Raw genomic sequence first — 21,865 nt, forward strand, 5'->3', positions numbered from 1 at the left:
AAGACATCCAAGACTGCACATTGTTTACTTGGTGTGATGTGAACAACAAGTCGTATTTACAATCACACCCAGGGACAATTTAGGGTGTCCAATTAAAGCATGTTTTGAGGAAACCAGAAGGCCCAAAGAAAACCCACGCAGGCACGGCTCGAACATGCAAACCCAACACAGGCGGAGCCAAGATTTGAACTCCTGATAAAAAAATTTCTTTGGTCAGGAGTGTTTTTTCACCTTGCCACTCTGCCATGGATAGCATTTTTGGGTGTGTGGTTAGTTCCCCAGTCTCTTCCTTATTAAGACATAACCAAAGACTGTAAATGAGGCAATGGAAACCTACAATTCTTTTGACGCTGTACTGGGTGAGTCTGCATTGTGATTTTGAGGTCATTTTGAAGGGCTGTTCACTCCTGGGAAAAGGTCACCACTGTTCCGTGTTCTCTCCACTTGCGGCTATCACTGTGGTTTACAGGAGTCCTAAAGCTTTAAAAATGTTTTTGTAACCCTTTCCATTTGTAATGGGATAATATTTTTTCTGTTTGTTAGCTACTGATTAAACAATGAAATGATTCGAGTGTAGGGACTGAAGCCAATAAATTGTGTCCCTCCATTTTCAGTTCTGTTCCTAAGATGGTGAGTAATTTGTCAGAACGTAGCATAGTCTGTCCCTACCCACGCAGTAGTAAGGTCTTCCTAGTATCTGTATGAAAAGCCACAAAAAAGATTAAGTAATAAATCCACTGGAAAAAAAGATTCAGTATGGCGATAACTGAGTGTGTCTTCCTGCGTCATGTGAAGACGTTTTTCTCAACTGCAGCGCAAATGAGTGAAATATTGAATTGTCATAATCACACGAAATATTTTTTCAAATTGAATAACCATGTATGCGATTGGGTGGCCCCTCTCCTGCCCGAAGATAGCTGGGATAGGCTCTAGCACTCCCGCAACCCTTGTGAGGATAAGCAGCTCAGAAACTCGATGGATGGATGGATAACCAGTTATTTTTCTGACACTTGTGGAATAGAGTTAGGTGACGAGTAAGTATAAAATATTTGCAAGAAAAAAAATACGAAGTAGGGCGATATGCTTTTTTGTGTGAATAACGTGGAAATGCTGTGCCCAGACCACCCAAGATAACCCTTACAAACATTTGTACCGATAGTTTAAAGTATGTCATATATACGTGGATAGAAATATACGAATATTAAAAGTAAAAAAAACTACAAATGTAATTCCACTTTCACAAAAACGATGCGAGCGTGACATGTTCTTGGCCCGAAATGAACGTTCGACGGCGCTGTCTTCCTGAATTCATCTCGGATTTGCCTCCATCTCCCACAATGCACCCCACGTTTCATTTCCGGTCCTGCGCCGTTTCTGGAGCGGATTGGAACCCGGAGTCAGGATTCGATAAATGAGGTGTCTTTTACGGAAAAGGTAAGCTTTCTCACCGCCATTTCACATTGAACTCCGGCGAGGTGTCGCCACAGTTGAGTTAAAAACGTATAGCCCGTTTGTTTGGTTCGCTAAGAGTTTTGCCTTGTGGCCTCCATTGCTGTTTGCCGGACGCCGAGGCTCTGCGACTCCGGTTTGGCGCTTTGCGTCTCCAGTCCATCCGCCATGCCGATTGTTCTTTGTTACATTTTTGTTCGAGACCAGACGCTCAGATCGGAGTTAAAACCCGGCTACGGTTTGGGAGCCACTGAAATACTGGATCTACTTGGCTTGCCCACGTTAACGTGTGTGCGCGACCTGCTTCGTGTTGACACAATATTACTTACTGTATTGCCTTTGCGCTTTCACTACAGCTCCATTGCCTCCCATTCAATGTCTTTTTCCCGACACATCATTTCATACGTATCAGTATGTGCAGTCTGATGTTACCTCTGATTTATACGCAACTCATGTACTTCCTACTTGTTAAACGTCCCCTCTTAATTGCTGTTAGGTGTAGAGAATGGCAGCTCAGACTCCAGAAGAGTTAATCTGTGAGTATTTTCGCCCGTGAAAGTGTTGAGGTGCCTCAAGTGTGTGTGCTGACAAGGTGAGGCGCCTGACTGGGTGAATGTGTGTGACACAGGGTGTGAGGACTGTGGGCAGTACCATGACTCCGAGTGCCCTGAATTGGGACCCCTGGTGACCGTCCAGGACTCTTTTGTCCTCAGTCGTGCCCGGTGAGCGTGCACCTGATTTAACATCCTTCCGTCCACTTTCTTCGCCGCCTATCCTCACGAGGGTCACATGGAGTGCTGGAGCCTATCCCAGCTGTCAACGGGTAGGAGGCGTGGTACACCCTGAACTGGTTGCCAGTCAATCGCAGGGCACATCGAGACAAACAGCCGCACTCACAATCGCACCTAAGGGCTATTTAGAGTGCCCAATTAATGTTGCATGTTTTTTGGATCTGGGAGGAAACCGGAGTGCCCGGAGAAAACCCACGCATGCACGGGGAGAACATGCGTACTCCACACAGGCGGGTCCCGGATTGAACCCGGGACCTCTGAGCCACCATGCCGCCCCTCATTTAACATTTCAATGGAAATCATAGTGTGACTAATGAGTAAGATATTTTATGTATTCATAATGAGATGTTTTTCCTCTCCATTCAGGTCTTTACACTTTTTTAAAGTAATGATTTGAGTTAAATTGCAATGATATTGTAGTTATAAAATTTCAACGATGACTAGGGATGCACGAATATCGATACCGCGGTATTGGGCCGATACATTCAAGGTATCTGGTGCCACCGATAGCTGTTAGCCCAACAAGTCTGTCTTTGAGTAAGTCCTTTTCACCAGTAGTTGGTGCTACGTATGCCCTGGATCAGTGATTTCCAACCTCTACAGAGCCAAGGCACATATTTTACAATTGAAAAATCCCACGGCACACCAACAAAAGCAAATATCACCAAAAATGGATAGATTAATTACTGCATGTACTTCCTGCCATCTAATAGAACAGGATTTTATTTGTTCTGTCTGTCATTGTGCCTCACTGGCATAATTAGATGAATAAAGATACATTATTTCTTGGAAATAAATGTTTTTATTAGCAATTACATAAAATTGGATAACTTCTCACAGCACACTAATGTACACCATCATACTGGATGACACATTTGTGAGTCACGTACAGCAGAAAGAAAATAATGTCTTCATTCACACATATGTCATTGTTATTTGACATTTTATTGATCAAAAGTACTAATGGTAATTGATACTCTCAATATCATGACTACTCAAAAGTGAATACTCATACCGTGCCACCAATGACTGTATAAAATTTTCAAAGAAAAATTACCTCGAGTTACGTCTTGTTTTAGATTTGCCAATGGTCTTGGGATGGACAAATGGAAGGATCTATTGTGCTTCGACTCATGCTGCCTGACGATTATGTGCATTGATCTGTGCATAATGATTAGATGTAAGGTGAAAACCAGTTGTCTCCTCTGGGGCATAAGACTGAAATATGTTCTAAGTGGAAGTTCTGGCTCAACATCTTTGATCGTCCAATCTGAAATCAAATAGCTTTTATGATTGGCATAATTTAATAAAAAAATGTCCATAAATAATCTTATTTGCATCCAAAAATACTATATACAATATTTATCTATTGAATTGTAGTGTCTCTTTAATTGAAACCACGAACTGTTAATCTTTGCGTAATTAACTCAAAGTAGCTCTCAATGGAGGTGTTAACGTGGCGGACTCTGACTATAAACACATTCACCCAATCAGATGTGAGCAGCAGCTGCCACATTACAAATGAAGACTGAAGGGGGGCTTTGTCGCGTGTCAGAGTGGGCATACAAGATAAAAAGGGAAAGGGCTAACGATAATTTTAGGTAACTCGAGGAGCAGAAAGCGCTGTAATACTATTGATACTGCGTGTTTTTTTTTTAATTTTATTTTTTTTACTCTTTTTTTTTTTTTTTTAGACAAAGAGTCAAATGAGTAAGCTTGAGCCAGGTAATAAAATAATGTTCAATAAGAAATGTGTAACAAATTGGTCAACAGAGCAATTACATTTTTAAATGAAAATCTGACATTCCATTTTCCAATTTTTTTTTTTTTTTTTGCCCGAGCAAAAAAAGAAACGGTTTACCTGGATACGTTTGTTTTGTCACAATCAACCAATGAATTAGAAAAGAAACTGATGAAAGGAAAAATAACAGCTGAATCAAAATTTCAGTTTTATGATGTAAGAACACTCTTCTTCATGGAGTAGTAATAAGGAACAAGCAATAAACTATTGCCACATGTATTTTGCGTTTAGTTTATTTATAATAGTGGTTTTTTTTTTCAGTTCTTTCGATATTGAACTGTTCATTTTTGATCACAGTGACGTAAACGGGTAAGTATATCATTTTTGGGCTGGAACAGAAGTTACCAATAGGCTTTACACGACTAGGATTTTTGGGGCCGATCATTTATCAGTGCATTGATTTATTTGTAAAAAAAAAAAAAAAAAAAACAATAACCGATCGGTCCAATCACAAGATGGAGCAATGAGTGTTTAAATTACCTGTTCATTAACTGAGTACTTAAATGTTAAAAAAAATACTTACGATAAATAATTTCTTAGTTCAAATTATTTGATGGTCCTTCTATATACAAGTGTATGTCTGTACATTTGTATTTTTTTTTTTTTTTTTTAAATGGTCCACCTTTTAGAATAGATGACTCCACCATTCAATATCTTGTAGCTGTGCAAAGACGATAAAGACTTCTAATTGTCAGTGAGACTAAGTGACTGACAGAGAGCAAATCATTGGTCTTCTATTAAATAGTACAACCGAAAAGTAAGTGTAGCAATTCATGTATCTACTTTTTGTGACATTGTTGTCTGTTGGTGTTGGTGTTTGTTTTTTGACCTTGCCTTTTGCCTCATGTTTTGGATACTGTCTCCTTTTTTGACTGGCTACCCCTGCACCGACCGCTGCCTGATATTAAACCTTTGTTCTATAACTGGCCTTGTTTTGGAGTCTTGCAATTGGCTCCTATCCCGTGTCCTGCTCGTGACAACCTGAGCAGTGGTGACCACCAACACAAGTCCCCTCCCCGCCCCCAAAATTTTCGTCTAATATTACAGTCGCGCCAATCCTCACGTGTTGTCATCCCCACAGAAACAAGTGTATTGGGTCGCATTTTTGTTGACCAGATAAAGCCCACTGGTGTGAGTGGGTTTTTAAGGTTTCGCCACTGACGGTGTGGTGGTAACCGCCTTGGTGTAGGCATTTTGGGGTCAGTTCTCATTCAGTGACGATGTTGATATGTGCCCTGCAACTGACTGGCAACCAGTTTCGGGTGTTGTCCACCTTTTGTCCAAAGTTGGCTGGGATAGGCTCCATCACACCCGTGAACTTTGTGAGAATAAGCAGTTTGGAAAATAGAAGGATATTTATTTCAAAGTAAACTGCTACATATATGTTTGAAGTCCATTTCTATTATTATTGCATTTGATATTTAAAGTTGTTTTTTGGGACTGCCTGTAAAAGTGACAGAGATGTACAATGTAATAACACACATTTTAATATTTGCATTAGTTTTAGGTGTTCCGTCCATGTGCAAGTTCATAACAAATGCTCCCTGCTCCCATCCTCAGTTCCTCCATTCCAAACAGCCTGGAGATCAGGCATGTGACAGAAGGAGGCGAAGGAGTTTTTGTCCAGCAACAGCTGGTCAAAAGGACTCGTTTTGGGCCATTCGAGGCCAAGCGGGTCCCTGTTTTGGCCAAAGAAGGAGTGTTTCCCTTAAAGGTATGTTGCTGTGATTCCCGAGATATGTGCAGTTTGCAACATTGGTCTGACTACATGCCTTCCCTCTGATGACCAGATCTTCCAGAAGGACGGCATAGTAGTGTGTTTAGACTGCAGTAGTGAAGATGACTGCAACTGGATGATGCTGGTGCGACCTGCCACAGATCACCAACACCAGAATCTGACCGCTTACCAGCAGGATGATGAGGTTTTCTTCAATACATCCCAGGTTTGTGTGCACTCCCAATCCCTGTAGTCTCACGGCTGTGGAAATTCCGCTCATCCCTCTGCCTCTGCTGTTGGTTGTGCAGGATGTGCTGCCAGGAACGGAGCTGAGGGTCTGGTATGGAGCTTTTTATGCTAAAAAGATGGAGAAGCCCATGCTCAAGCTTCAAGTTGAGCCGCTGCCACCACTAGGTTCATAACATTGTAATGACGTTTGAATGGTATTCTAAAAAAAAAAAACAACCTTGTAGTTGTATCTCACTGTATTCTGGATCTATCGCAGAGACTACTGAGAAAACCAGCTCCTCTCCACCCAATTTGGCAAATGACAAAAAAGCAGGTAAGCCCATTGAAAGTATTTTTGTGCTGCTATGTAAGACTTTACAAACATGTTGCATTACCCTGCATTCTGAGTGATGTGATCCCCTGTCAGAAATGTGTGGCTCTACTTGAAAGTAAATAGAGTGGAGGCTATAATGCCACTTCATAAAAAGTTAGGAATGCAGTTATATCATACTTTTTACTGTGTTCCAAAGTGTGATTGAAATCATTGACCATTAACAATAATATGAGTCAGTAGTTTCATTGTAGCTTTCAGAATAAACATTTATTTTAATTCGTCTTTTTAAATTTTCTTGAGTGTTTGTTTTTTTTGTCACGGCTAGTGTAGTGCTATATTCGCCTGAATTCTGGAGCGTTGGTTCATTTCGCACAAAGTTATGATTTGAATGAACGTCTGAATGGTTGTCTGTCTCTATATACAGTATGCCCGGAGATTGGCTAGTAACCAGTCCAGGGTATAACATGTTTTTTGGCCCAGATTAGCCTGTGGAAGCTTCAATTCTCAGTGACCGTGAACAGGATAAATATTATGGATGAATGGATGGTAACAATTTAATGCCATCTCTTTTGATTTAATATGGTAAGTGATCAGTATGTTTATATTTTTATGGATTTGTAGCTGTTAGATACTGTACATTACTGTAAAAGCTGTAACATGCTCCATTTTAGCATCGGAAAAGGTGTATGACAGTTCTAAGTAAAGAGTAGAGTAAACTGGCAAGTGTCAATAGTTGACTGTGCAGTTCTTCCATTTGGCCCAGGTCACATTGACACTTTAATCTGGTTACAAAGATGTGCTCACAGGTGGTCCAGACAACAGGCCATGTGCAATAACAAGGCGTTTTTAACTATTCTGTTCATTTGCATTTTCTCCTCACGTTTCACATAATAGGTGCTGTAATTAAAACAATGGCCTCTGCCGAGCTTCCAGACTCACTACCATCACAGCAGGAGTGCACAGTCAAGCCCGGTGAAGAGCTTCCTTTCCCGGTTGCTCGGCCTGCTATGAAGAAGGGACTCCCTCGTGGAAGGAGAGTTAAGGGCCGTAGGCCTCGACCTGTCACCTCTGCAAGCAGAAACAGAGGTGAGGCAAAACAAGAGTGGTCTGTCAAGCTGTCCGTTTTGCAGCTACATCATTCATTCCCCAAGGTTACTGTATATCATTCCATAAATATGAATTAAATGTGTGCAATTGTTCTTGCTCTGTTCTTGTTTTCTCTCCTGCCTTCTTGACATCATTGACAATGATGGCATTACCTAACTGACCTCTCGAGATTTAAAGTTTTGTTAAAAAATAAAATCAGGTGCCTGCTACTAGAAACTCAATTGCCAAAAGCGGTTTTGAAAAGATGCATTTGGGATTTTTATTTTTTTTTTAAGTAAAGAGAAGTGGGTAGTAACCAATAACCTTTGGGAAAGATTTTCAATGGGTGGAAGGAATGATCTGCAGATCTGAATTTGACATGACTTCTCTAAGGCAGTGATTCCCAAACAGTGTGCCAGGGTACTTTAGTGTGCCATGGGAAGTTATCCAATTTGATGTAATTATTAAAAAAAAAAAAAAACATTTATTTCCAAGAAATAATGTATCTTTATTCATCTATTTATGCCAGTGAGGCACAATGACAGACAGAACAAAAAAATCCTCTTCTATTAGATGACAGGAACTCCATACAGTAATTAATCTATCCATTTTTGGTGACATTTACTTTTGTTGGTGTGCTGTGGGATTTTTCAATTCTAAAATATGTGCCTGGGCTCTATAAAAGTTGGAAATCACTGCTCTAAGGGATTTGGAGCCACGGGAGCTTGTGGGGAGCAGTTGTAATGTGATCACAGGTCCATGTCTAGCTGAGTAAGTGTGCAGTAGAAGAGTTCACAGTTCTTAATTTTAATTTTTGAAGAGGAGACTGATGAAAGCTTGGATGAGAATCGCTGCAACTGAGAATGAGAGGGATTGACAGAGTTGAGCAAAGTTCTTGAGAAGAAAAAAGCTTGAGATGAGTACAGTTGAAATTGGTTTGAAGCCAGGATTTTATTTTGTAGCTGCAGTTTGTCAGTGTGGATAAGCAGTAATGGAAATTCTTTGGTGGAAATCAGGAGCTTAATGTCATCAGCAAAGCAGTGTAAGTTGAGACTAATAGGGTAGGTTGTGTCAAGGAGGGACGGATAAAGGATAAAGCAGCGATTGCTGAGCATGGAACCTTGAGGTAGACCTTGGGAAATGGGGATACTCGGCAATGTGCAGGTTTTAGCTGAGATGAATTGATGTCTGGAAGAAAGATATGCTTTCAACCAATTTAGGGCTGTGCCTTAATGTTGCAGGTGGTTGTAACAAAGTAGTAGTAAGTAGTACATTTGGTCAGACCAGGAGAGGTTAGTCTTCCAGAGGCTGGGTGGTACAGCTGTGTGGATTAAAGTTAAAACTATAGTATATCAGTTTCTGGTGTTAGTGGTGTATGTTGAAAACAAACAAAGGGGAACTTTTAGGTGTTTTTTTTTTTTTTTTTTTTTTTTTCCGGCGGGGGCAGTGAATGATATCATTAGGGTGTGGTTAGCCTGCTGAATAAAAGTGATGCTTCTCCAAAGTGTTCACATAATTATATATCAAGGTTCTAATTATTTCAAAAAAATTTGAGCTTCTCATCAATCTGAGCCGTATACAAAAACAATTTCTCCATAATCTTAATTCATGCGTGCAGATGTGAAGCCACCTGTAGCGAGCACAGAGCCACTCACAACAGACTTAGCAGTTGCTCCAGAGAGATGTCGTCATCTTGGGGCTTCAGACGTCGGAGGTTTGCACAAGAGACACAAAGGCAGAGAGCACAAAAGGGTGTATCGCTGCTCCCTGTGTAACAAGGTCTTTCAGAACAGCAGTAACCTGAACCGACATATCCGATCCCACGGTACTGGAACAGATTTATTCTGACTTTGGTAACATTGAGGAGGCAGGTTGCCTCTTTTGGGGAAGTCAATATGATTCAAGTGGATCTTCTCTTCGCATTCTGTCTCTCCAGGTGATAAGCTGTTTAAGTGTGATGACTGTGACAAGTTGTTTAGTCGTAAGGAGAGTCTGAAGCAGCACATCTCCTACAAGCACAGCAAGAATGTGGTGTGTCATGATACAGAATGATCTCAATGGATGATTTGCTTCTGTCTAACCCCTTATTTTTACATGTCTTTTGTGCATTGTCAGCCGGACCTGGAATACAAATATAAATGCAACACTTGTGAAAAATCTTTCCGTCTGGAAAATGCCTTAAAATTTCACAACTGCAGGACAGGTAAGAATGCTCTGTGCATTTTTGTTAGATTGTAAACTGGTAACCAAATTCCCCTTGAGAAACCTATTGCAGACCATGCTCATTGCCATTACTGTACTGTTCAATATATTGTTCAACATTAAAAAGGAAAGCCAAAGATAGTTCAGAGGTGAACATTTCGTGTGCTAAGTCGCATTCAGTGCTTCATTCAATCATATGAACATACATACCTCTATTTACACATGTCTCTAATAATTGAAAATTCAGGTTATGTAACACCTTACATCTAACAAATAGTTTTGAGGTTGGGGTTTCGAATCCAAGCTCCACTTTTCTTGGCTGTTGGATGGATGTTTGTGAATATGTGACTTGCCATGTGCTAGCAACCACACCAAGTTGTACCCTCCTATTGGACAAAACCACCTGGGAGCAACGTTCACTCCAAGCTACACACCTGCACGATTGCGCACTGCTGATTTAGTCGCCGCACACAGGCAATCTGCCTTGTACACAAAAAAATGAAAATCCAACCCAAATTGAAAGTATAAAATACAACTTTTCACTTTGCAATGTTTTTCAATGAGTGAGAGGTGACTGGCTGCTACATCCAATGGCACAATTCACATACGTACTTACGCAGACAGACCATCAACGTTGTTGACAATGACAGGATCTTGTTGTTTGTTGACATTTTCATTGTAAGTTTACGCAAACTTAAATAAAATTCTTTTTGGTGTTCAGACGTGGATCTAAGTGCCAAGATCTGATTCTTTTAATAAGCCACGTAGCATCAATCACTGGCACTGACCCGACTACAGTGAAGATGTCTGCTGTGCCTCACAGTGGTCAAAGAGACCCCTCAGGGACTTAGTGTGTTTGCCACACACTTGGAAAATTTATTGGGAACATTGCCCGGGACCCAACCTTAATGTTAAAGACGAGGAATAAAGAAAATGGCTGGACAGAGGGATTACAAAAGTATTCAATACTGTTCATGTTTGTTTACGGATGTTAGGACACAGCACCCCACTGTGTTGGGTCTAGCTTCTTTTGTTTGTTGAAAATAACTACTGGGTTTCATGCTGCTATGATGTCAACAACTGACATTGCTCTGACCATCCCACCAACACACAGCACATGAGGAAAATGGATGAGGGTTAACCATTTGGAACTGTAGCCTATTGAGCCAAGGTGAACAATTGCTAATTTCCAATGTCATCTGAAACAGTTTTGTAGTTTTAGAAGCAAATATGAGTGCATAAGATGGATACTTGTGATTCAACTGGATTGGAATATTGTATTCGAGCATTCAAATGGCCAAGTGCTCTAATTTGCAAAACGCTGTGATTGACCTCCTGTCTGAATCGGAGCTATTCATCCATCCATCAGTCCATTTTCTCTACCATTTTTCCTCATTGGAGTCAAAGATAGCCTGCAGCCTATTCCAGCTGACTTTGTGCAATAGGCCGAGTGTATCCTCAAATGGTCACCTGCCAGCCGCTGTGCATGAATGTGAACCACTCAACTTAAATTAATTGCATTATCTTCTTTTCTCCAGACGACAAGACATTCCAGTGTGATATTTGCTCCCGCTTCTTTTCGACTAACAGCAACCTGTCCAAGCACAAGAAGAAGCATGGAGAAAAGCTCTACTCCTGTGAAATCTGCAATAAGATGTTTTACCGCAAGGATGTTATGCAGGAGCACCACAGGAGGCATGGTGTTGGTGAGAATCTATTATTTAAATATTTCTATTTGCAAATGCACTCGTGAGGGATTATTCTCATCTTTGATGGATATGGATTTTGATGGGAATACATTCAACATGGTAGGTTATTTAATTATGCGAGTTCAAGGTGTCCTGAGCAAAAGGTGAGCTGTGTGACTGCACACCTGCTCTTTTGATACTTGTCTGCTGAAACAGACTGTCACGGGTACATATTTGTAGTTAAACAAGTACAACATGATTATAAAAGCCTTTTCACACTGAACTTGTCAATGCTGAGGAGGGCAGTACCCTGGAATGCTGTGTCACAGCGAGTGTCGAAAGCAGCTGAGATAACTCAATGCTCACTCGAATCACACGTAATAAATTCTGGATTGTTGTCGTGGTGACATCTGATACCTGGTAGTGGCACTAGCCCATCCCTTACTTTATCACTTAATCTAAAGAACATGTTTTTGGAATGCACGAGGAAGCCAAAGTACCAGAGAAAACGCATACAATTACAGGAAAAACGTAAACCACACACAAGGGGCCCAGACCCAGAATTCAGGCCCCCAACTTCAAAGATATCAGGCAGCTGCACTCACTGGTTGGCCACCGTACTGCCATGATGGATGCTATTATGATTAGTCGTACAATTTCATAATTTGGTTGCAAAACCATAAAAAGGAAAGTCATTGAAGGTTTGTAAAGTCTGAATGTAATGACTTGGGTTGACATTCTAGGTTCTTTAAAAGAGACATAAATCTTTGGTCACAATATGTGAAGGATGACATCATGCTTAATTCCAACTTCTCTATTCAAATCACAGGTCATACAGTTCTGTCTCATGCCAATGAGCAATACGGGCTGTCATGGAGAGAGCGGCTGCTTATTGTTCTGTATTTAGCATCTTTTCTAGGCCCTCTAGTATCTAATAAAATGGAAAAAATAAAATGTGCAATAGTACTGCGACTTCTTGTATTGTTGTCGGGGACTGCTCTTAGACACACTCCAAGGAAGGAGCTATTCACTGCTTCACAGCTTCACTGCAAATGAATAGCCCTTACGAGAAGCCATCACTGGCTAATTTATACAGATCGTTGACATAAAAGGCCAGAACAATGGATTTACCTGCCTGTGTAAATTCACTACTGATGTGTCAGACCGCACTCCAGAAACCCAACTACTGTACTTTGTATAGAAGCTATTAAAGGGTAAATAAATTTCCATTGTCTGTATGCTTAAGTAGCTTTAACAAGAATACATTTGACCAGGACCAAAACACATGAAGAGAGAAGAGTTGGACACCAATGGGGAAGAAGCCACAAAGTACAGAAAGGAGCCATCACCATGTCCCATTTGTGGCAAGGTCAGCTCTGTACCTACAAGTCCAACACACGCAAACAATCCCAGGAATTGACCGTAATCCTAATTCTCATATATATATATATATATATATATATATATATATATATATGAACAGGTGTTCTCCTGCCGCAGTAACATGAACAAACATCTGCTAACTCATGGCGATAAGAAATACACCTGTGAGATTTGTGGCCGCAAATTCTTCAGAGTGGACGTGCTTCGTGATCACATTCATGTTCACTTCAAGGTCAGAATTCTATCCCTAGTACATTTACAGCCATATCTTTTGTTATGTCAAGTAAAAGAGATTAAGATTAAGGTTATGACATACAGGTTACTGTTCTTGAGCTATTTACTAGTCTGATTATCATTTGAACTGACTAGCTAACAATTTTATTAATGGGCCTGCTGTATTCCAAACATTTCTATCGAATTTCCCCCTGTAAACTTTGGGAAGCAAATTATTTTGTGAAATAAGTTATTTTTTAACAGATTAACCTCACAGAGTTCTTTTTACATTGCTTTAAGACTTTCCAAAAAAAAACCTGTCTGTTATTTTAATAAAAATAGCAACTGGTACTCGAAAAGCACGTGGAACACAACAAAGATCCACCAAGGCTGAAAAATCTGAACGTGTCTTTCAAAGTTAAATTAAAAAAAAAATCAAAGCATGAGACTGTACACCTTACCTCAAGCCCATTTGTGAGAGCTATAACTCCTCGATCTTGTTGGCTTCTACTTAACTTGGCCTAAATAAAAATAACCTTAAAATGATCATTTAAATTCAATTCTTCTATTTACACTTTTTTTTTTTTTTTGGAGCTGCAACAAAATTCTAAATCTGCTTCACATTGTCTGCACAATGTTTTCTTAATCTAAACAAGTCAACAAAACTGATTCTCGCACTGAGGCACAATAACTTTTCATCAAAACATAACAAATGTGTTATAAATATAGTGGAAAAAAGTCAAAAATTTACGAGAAAACATGAGGTTATTGCTTGCTTGATTGATTGATTGATTGATTGATAAGCACTTAGTATTTTAGCAATATTTCATTGTTGTTAAAACTGTAAATTAAGAGTTACTAAGTTTTTCCTATTACTGAAATTACATTACTATTACTGGATATACTTTAGAGGTGACTGTTTTCCTCAAGTTCTTATTACAAAAAATATTTGGAATGAACCCAATTTGTTGTAGGATATAGCCTTAATGGATGAGCAGAAGAGGGAGGACTTTGTAAAGAAGATCGGCATTTCATCAGGTGATAGTGACGAAAAGGACGATGAAGATGATGATGACCCTGAGCACCACAAGTACAACTGCAAGAAATGTCAGGTTAGTTCGGCCCCTGTCGGTCCAATGTTCTGAAGAGATCATTTAGAGCCCGCGTAAATTCAGACGGGACCGTGTCTGCAGATGTCGTTTGCAAAGGGCCGAGAATATCTGAAGCACATCACAGAGCAGCACAAAGAGCGAGGCTACGGCTGTGCGATCTGCAACCGTCGCTTTGCACTCAAGGCCACGTACAATGCCCACCTGGTCATCCACAGAGAACAGCTACCTGACCCTGCTGTACAGAAGTAAGGAGAATGTTGACATTGGATTACTTTACAGATAGCAGGGTCAACTTGGTTGGCACATCGCTGCCTTACAGTCAAAGAGAGGTTCTGGATTCAATTCTTGCCTTTGAGTTTTCTATGTACCATTTGCATGTATTTGTGTGGGTATTGATTGGGTTTCCTCCTGAAGATTGCGCATATTTAGTGTGAATTTGAATGGTTCTTTTTGTATACGTGCCGTGTGATTGGCTGACAATCGGTCCACAGTCAACTGGGATCAGTTCCAGCTCACCCTTGACCCTGAACGGGCTAAGACGTGAAAACATGGTGAGATGGGCTGCCAGAAAGTTGAGCTGGTTACATTACAGGCATGATCTAAAAGCTATCCCTATCATGTAGCCTGTCTCCCTGCAACATCTAACATTTTTATGTGGTTTTCTCTACCTCTTTTCAGGTATATTCATCCCTGTGAAATATGTGGCAGAATCTTCAATAGTATTGGTAACCTGGAGAGGCACAAGATCATTCACACTGGTGAGATCATCCAATTGGATCTTTGGAATAGTATTGTACTATAAAGGTCTACAATGTTGTTTTTTTTCCCCAAGTCATAAGTACAAGGGGTGGACAGGAAACATCTTGTATAATATAAATATGATTCAAGAAGGTTGTACATCCAGGGGTGAAGAGCCACAGCTGTGACAAGTGTGGCAAATCCTTTGCAAGGAAGGACATGCTGAAAGAGCACCTGAGGGTCCACGACGACATCCGAGACTTCCTGTGTGCAGAGTGCGGGAAAGGTCAGCTCTTTTAGTGTCTGTACATGTGTAGTTGTTCTTTGGATTGTTTCAAGATGATGGAACCTACTATGTGCCTTGTGCAGGCATGAAGACAAAGCATGCGCTCAGGCACCACATGAAGTTACACAAGGGCATCAAAGAGTACGAATGTAAGGAGTGTAACCGCAAGTTTGCCCAGAAAGTCAACATGCTCAAACACTATAAAAGACATACAGGTAAGTTATCATTTGAAAGTGTTCCCTTAAAATAAGCCATTTATCGCGTCATATTTTGTTTCTTTGCTCATAGGTATAAAGGACTTCATGTGTGAGCTCTGCGGCAAGACGTTCAGTGAAAGAACGACTCTAGAGACACACAAACTTATTCATACAGGCAAGTGTTTTCCAGTGAAGCCATTCCTTCCTTTCTTGATTTGGATTGTGTGCTTTAGCTAAGTGGTCCATTAGGAAGAACAAGAACCAGCAATCCCACATTTCTTTCTCTTTTATCTAAATGTACCTACACAACAGTTGAACATTTTTTTTTATTATTATTAAACACTCCATGAATGTTATTTTTCAACAGCTGAAATAAATTTGTCAGTTTGAATCATCTCCTCACCTCCCTCTTTTGGCGACCACAGCCCGAATGCTCTCTGGCTGGTCGCAAGAGTAACGCTGAAGCAAGGCTTCAAAATAAGAGGAAGATACACCATGAAAGTGAATTAAAATGCATGAAAATCTTAACTCACCATAACGCTAAATCAGAGCGGGAGCCCTGAAATCGTTTCTCTGCAATTAGATGGTCCTATCTCGGGGTAATGGGAGACAATGACACCCGAAGTGTGTTGCCTATGTCCAGTCTATTACGTTGTTTTGTTTTGGTTGCTGTCACTCCAGAAAACCCCACTTCACAAGGATAGTATTTCATGTAATAGCAACAGGGTTTTCAGTTCTTTGGTGGCGATCTCCGGTTATTCTGCCATGATTTGAATCCAGAACCTCAGCAGAGTTGTTGTCTCAAATACTTTTAAAACCACCGTCGATCTCTAGCAGTTGGTTTTCTTCTTGCACAAACATGCTGGATTCACCTGGTTTGTTGATAAATGGGTCGCGGATCCATCCCCTTGGCAGTTTGTGCGTCCTTTTTGGTTGGGAAGTAGCGCTGGAACTCTTAATAGCAAAGACAGGTGATCGTGCGCCAGCTGGGAGAACGAAGGCTCAGTCTCCCACAAAATTCCCGCTAATGTTTGAATCATGTCAAATATGCCTCTGTTCACGCCCGCCCCCACAAATGCAGTTTGTCTTTAAAGCCAGCTGCTTTATCTACCAGCTGGAAGAGCGTTGCCTTTTTCCAATGAGCAGGCTGAATATGCCTCACATATAAACCAGTTTTGCAACCCATTCCTTGTCACTGAAATGTGTTGCCAGTGGAGACTTCTTTTCTGAGAGAAATCTTTGCAGCGGCTCTTGTAATACAAACACTCGTTTGAGCGGTTTACCTATGGATAACCATCTTATTTCCATGTATAAGTGAAGCTGTGTGCGTTCCGCGTTCATCTCCTCACAAAGCTCCTCAAAATGGCGCAAGTTAAAAGTGTGTGCTTTGATGTGGTTAATAACTTTCTTTTTCCTGGAAGTTGTAGGCTCTTTTCTGTCTCTTCACTGGGCCATTTCCCCTTCCAAAGATGTGTTTTTGCTCCTTTGCTCAAAGACAAAGACTTATTTTGCTAGCTTGTGGGGGTAAATTTGGCATTCAAATGACCGAGATGTAACCGAGAGAATCCGGTCATTTTTCAAAATAAAACATTTTTAAGACTCGGATAATGAGTACAACGGAACTAATTAATTATTTTTCTATGGTGGCCCGGTACTAAGTGATCCACCGACCGGTACCAGTCCGCGGCCCTGTGTTTGGGGACCACTGTTTTAGGTAATTGTCATGCTGAAATATGAAGTAGCTTTTCATCTTCAGTTTTCTGGTGGAAACCTGAAGGTTTTGTGTGAACACTGACTGGCATTTGAAACAGTTCATAATTATCTCCACCTAACTAAGACTTCACTTCCAGCTGAAGAAAAACAGCTCTAAAGCAGCATGATACTGCCATGCTTCACTGAAGGTACGGTGTTTTTGGTGATGAGCAGTGATGTTTGCACCAGACATACCTTTTGGGATTTGGCCAAAACTTTACCCATTGTTTCATTGGACCAAAACTGTTGTTTTTTTTTTTTTTTTTCTTGCATAATCTAGCCCATTTTAGGTGTTGTTCTCTTTAAGGCAAGGCTTCCCGATGGGCCACCCTACACCACAGCCCAGACATACAGTATGAAGACGACTGGGCATTGTTTTCACATGAGCTAAATACTTGCCAGAAATTCCTGCAGTCCCTTCTCTGTTGCTGCTGGCGTCTTGGCAGGCTCTCTGGCCTGTTTTCTTTTCCTCTTTCTAGACATTTTTAAGGGATGTCCATTTCCTATTCATGTTGCTGTTCTGCCATATGCCATATTTTCTACTCTTGATGAAGACGGTCTTCACTCTGTAACATTATCTACTGAATTTAATGCCCTGAAAAATTTTCGTCCTTTTCATAAACAATGAGATCCCTCTGATGTGGATGCTTTCTGCAGCCCATGGCGTGTGCTGTAAGATGTGACTTCAAAAATGATGGCAAAAGAACGTGAACTTTCGTTGGGGTTAATCAGAGTCGCTTTTGTCAGACGTGTGTTGACTCTCATTTTACAAGAGTTTGAATGTTTTGGGGTTTTTTTCTGGGCATTGAATCACAGGTGATATGATTACTTCTGATGAAAACAATAATCCTGTTCCCTAAATATGTACGTAACTACCAAAAGGTGAGTTGATAATATGGTTCATGTAAACTGCAAGTTCTGTTTGTGACACCTATGGACAGAATTACGATGAGGACCTGGTGGGTCTCGTGGTTGTGATGGTGACAGTGCTTAAAGGTCAAGTGTCATCTCTATAAACATTCTAAAATAGATAGTGAAATGAAAAATACATATAACATTCACTTCAATCGCTCCACGAAAAAATAATTATGAGCAGAGAGCATGTCACCCATGCGCAAAGTTGCGGAAGTCTCTTTTGACATCCAAGTGGTCGCCATATTGGCTGCATTTACTGTCCGTGATGTTTTGGCTAACACGAAGGAACAACGTGCTACCTTCCCGGAGATAAAACTAATGGAAACAAACAAGTCCACTTGAGGGCTGTCCTCCCCTGTACGTAATTTCCTGCTTCTTCTCAAAAAGAAATCCCTCGGGAGTTTTTCATGGCACGAGTTACAAAATACACTATATGTCAAAATCATGTGTTGTGGTGGAAAAAAAAAAAACGCATGGGTCTATGTTGGCTGCAGTTTTTTCATTAATAACACGCTAAAAATCATGCATTTCATGAAAGTGGACCTTTAACTATTGGCTCACAATGAACAAAAGTGTGGCTCTTTACCAATACCTATTTAACTAGCACTCTGATTGAAGACCTGTTATAGTGGTGGGTGTAGTTGTCACCGTCGTAATAAACTCCCCAGTGATGACAAATTGGGCAGTAGTCACATAATTAACAGAACCCTAGTCAGGAAAGTACATTGTTACACTTCACCGGTACTCGTTCCACCCATAGTCGTGAGTTGGATGTATGGACTGAAACAACAAGATTGTGGATATAATCAGCCACAATTAGATTCCCTGCTGGGAGATCAAGTAAGAAGCCTGTCATCTAATGAGGTGTCACGGGCATCTGCTTTAGGGTGGCTCCTTGATAAGTTGTCCCAGACATGTCCTACTGGGAAGGGACACCAGCTAAAACCCAAGAAACACTTGACAAACTACTCTGACTGGCCTCAGGATCCCCCTAAAAGAGTTGGTCGAAGTGGCCCTGCTTAGGTTGCTTTTCCACGAACCATAACGGACCTCCATAAGCATAAGAAAAATTATGAATATTATAGTGTGGTTTATTGTGAACCTTGCTTCTGTAAAGTATCAATTATGGGATTAATGATTTCTGATTCTCTTCTGTTTTAGGACCATTGTAAGAAAAAAAATACCCGTGAATTTACCAGTCTTACCAAGCTACTCCCATGTTTTCTCTCTCTCGCTCTCTCTCTACAGTGGGAAAGACATGGACTTGCGCGACCTGCGATAAGAAGTATCTGACAGAGTACATGCTGCAAAAGCATGTACACCTGACCCACGAGAAGGTGGAGGCTCAGTCGTGTCACCTCTGCGGCACCAAGGTTTCCACACGTGCCTCAATGAATCGGCACCTGCGGCGCAAACACCCTGAGGTGAGCGTCAATGCTTTAGTTGGACTCTGTTTGCAATTATACATTAACCTGACTTGTTGCCCCTTTTGGATCTCCAGGTGGTGCCTGTGAGAATCGATGATTTTGATGAACTTCAGGAATCCCAGACAATCAATGACTCGTCTATCAGCATCCCGCAGGTTAGCTTGTATTCTGAAACACCTTTTACTCATGATTTATGCATCGCATACACAAACATGGGTTGGAATCTTTACATCATGTCCCTTGTATGGGTGTTTGTGTTGTGTATGACAGCCAAGCCTGACACTGGAAAAAGAGAGCACATCTCAGGAGAGGACCAACCGACCTACTCGCCAGGCGAAGAAGAAGTTCAGAGTCACATCCGAGCCAGAACTTTCTGAATCAGATGACTACGTTGATTTCCCAGAGCCCAGACACGAATCTCTGCCAGAATTTAACACTGTAGTTGTTGGTGAGGAGACAGAAACAAGTTCTGCAGTCCAGAGTATCCAGCAGGTACAGTTGCGTATTCATCTAAATCTTTTTTTTCCTTCATCCAATTTATGCATTTATTCTTGTGCTTTTTAGATGATTTTTTTTCAAGTGGACTCCCGAGTCAATTCGAAACCCTGATTCGTTTGTAGCTATTAATAATGTTCGGTTCTGATAGAGCAACAGGATATGTGGTACAGAAGATGGATGGATGGATGGATGGATGTGGAGAAGTATGTTACTTGAGAGGCGTATTTTTCCTGGAAATATTGAATGGTTGTTTTTGCAGAAGAAATCCTGCATCTGTAACTTCTGTCATTTCAGGTGGTGGTTCTCACTGACCCCAACGCCCCATCCACATCCTCCACCAACAACTCAGTAGGGCTGAGCAACATCACGGTCACGCCCATCACCGGCTCAACCCCCGCCCAGTTCACCAGCCTGCAGCCCGTAGCTGTCGGGCACCTGACAGCCAGCGACCGGGCCCTCTCACTGGACAATTCAATCCTCACGGTTACCTTCGACACAGTCAGCGGCTCGGCCATGCTCCACAACAGGCCCGCCGACCTCGTCCCGGAAACAGTCGGTCCGGCGGGAGGATCGTCGTCCCAGTCGGTCGCACACTTCATCAATCTTGCTACTCTTGTCAACCCCATGAGCCAGCAGCTCGAAGCCCAGACTCTAGCCTGGAGGCCAGTCCAGACGACCGAAGGCAGCCAGGTCACCCCTGTGGGTGAAGGCGCCCAGGGGGAGGTTCACGAGGTCCAGAGTCCAGGGCCTGAGGGAGGGCGACCAAGCCAGAGTCAGCCGCCCACACCGCAGCAGCAAAGCGGCAGCGCACAGCAAATGTTCGGCTACTAATGAGGTGCTGGTCATCTTACGCCCAAGCGTGTGCAGACACTAATCAGGGCAGATTTTAATAACTCTGTATAGATTTTTGATCATTGTCACCCAGATGCCTCTCATTGCCATGCAAGTGATTTTTCTTTTATTCTTAAAAAAAAAAAAAAAAAACTCTTACAAAAGTAAATCAAAGTTTTTAAAAAATCTATATCTAGTTTTTTAAATTATTCTTTTCAATGCTTCACAAGCCTTTTAAATGTGCATTTTATCACAATGGAATTACTTGAACAGTTTTTTGTGGTGTGTATATGGCTCAGTTGTGAAATTAATGAATGCTTCGTCTGGGGCGGGGGGGAAACATTCATTTGTCTTCACGTCTAAAAGAAAAACAAAGATGTAAAGCCCTTTTTTTTTTTAAACTGTTATTGGATTTATTATTTTTAAGTCTTTCATCATTACGTACTTGTAATGAGTCGCAGTAGGTGATGGACCAAATCATAAATGAGTTACGTCACTATGTACAGTACGTTGACTCAATAAATTAAAGCAACGTTCCTTGAAAGGTGGGCGCCCTTGTGCGGATGTCCATATAAGGCCTTCTGGCTTTTTATCCCGGGATGCATTGCGTCAATTGTATCAGAACTAACGCCACTGAATACGCAATATTTAGCTAATTGTTTCTCAATTTGTATTTTTTTTTTTTTTTTTTTTGGGGGGGGTGGCTTTATTTTTGGTAGAACGTCCCCTCCCTCGGACGACATACAATGTACGTAAATATAGTCGACAAGGTTGATTTTTACCGGACGTTTCATGAGTTCTGTCTACCTTTAGCGGGGACACTGCTCATGGAGGTAGCCATTCCAAAACAATCCTAAGTCTAAAATAAGATGAGTGTTTTTAATTTGTTTCTATTGTATTAATTAACGATAAACTTCTTTTTTGCCCATCGGTCTGCGGGGTCTATTTTTTTCTTCCGCTTGGTGGTAGTCACGAGCTGAGAAGACAAAACCCAACATATATATTGCAAGTCTTGGGTGTGACGTTCAAAAAAAGTTAACGAGTTTATTCATTTTTGCCTCTTGATAATACACGTGATTTTTTTTTAAACAAAATATTGGTGACCAGTGGACCCAAATATATATAATGTATTTAAACGGTAGAGCATTGTTGTGTAAAGCAGATACAGAAGTTTTTTTTTTTAGATATGCAAATTAAACTATGTACAATCACATGAG

At 41.0% G+C, this 21,865-nt stretch overlaps 1 protein-coding gene across 5 annotated transcripts; it reads left to right on the forward strand.

The window, feature by feature from the left end:
* Positions 1-339: 339 nt before the first annotated feature.
* Positions 340-21,578, forward strand: prdm15 (PR domain containing 15). Of its 5 annotated transcripts, none has more exons than XM_061803793.1 (24): positions 340-359; positions 1,946-1,985; positions 2,078-2,171; positions 5,602-5,755; positions 5,832-5,984; positions 6,067-6,172; positions 6,264-6,320; positions 7,215-7,406; positions 9,025-9,231; positions 9,343-9,437; positions 9,522-9,609; positions 11,147-11,314; positions 12,571-12,665; positions 12,780-12,911; positions 13,867-14,004; positions 14,086-14,249; positions 14,683-14,762; positions 14,909-15,028; positions 15,112-15,243; positions 15,317-15,400; positions 19,141-19,316; positions 19,394-19,474; positions 19,590-19,811; positions 20,112-21,578. In XM_061803793.1, the coding sequence occupies exons 2-24, from the start codon at positions 1,955-1,957 to the stop codon at positions 20,646-20,648; spliced, it is 3,306 nt and encodes a 1,101-aa protein (XP_061659777.1). In that variant the 5' UTR covers positions 340-359; positions 1,946-1,954; the 3' UTR covers positions 20,649-21,578. The 5 variants fall into 5 exon arrangements, with proteins under 5 accessions (XP_061659777.1, XP_061659775.1, XP_061659778.1 ...); XM_061803791.1 differs by lacking the exon at positions 340-359 and adding an exon at positions 431-1,434; XM_061803794.1 differs by lacking the exon at positions 340-359 and adding an exon at positions 1,469-1,486.
* Positions 21,579-21,865: the final 287 nt, after the last annotated feature.

This window comes from Syngnathoides biaculeatus, chromosome 18 (genome assembly GCF_019802595.1).
Source record: "Syngnathoides biaculeatus isolate LvHL_M chromosome 18, ASM1980259v1, whole genome shotgun sequence".
In the NCBI taxonomy this organism is placed as follows: domain Eukaryota; kingdom Metazoa; phylum Chordata; class Actinopteri; order Syngnathiformes; family Syngnathidae; genus Syngnathoides; species Syngnathoides biaculeatus.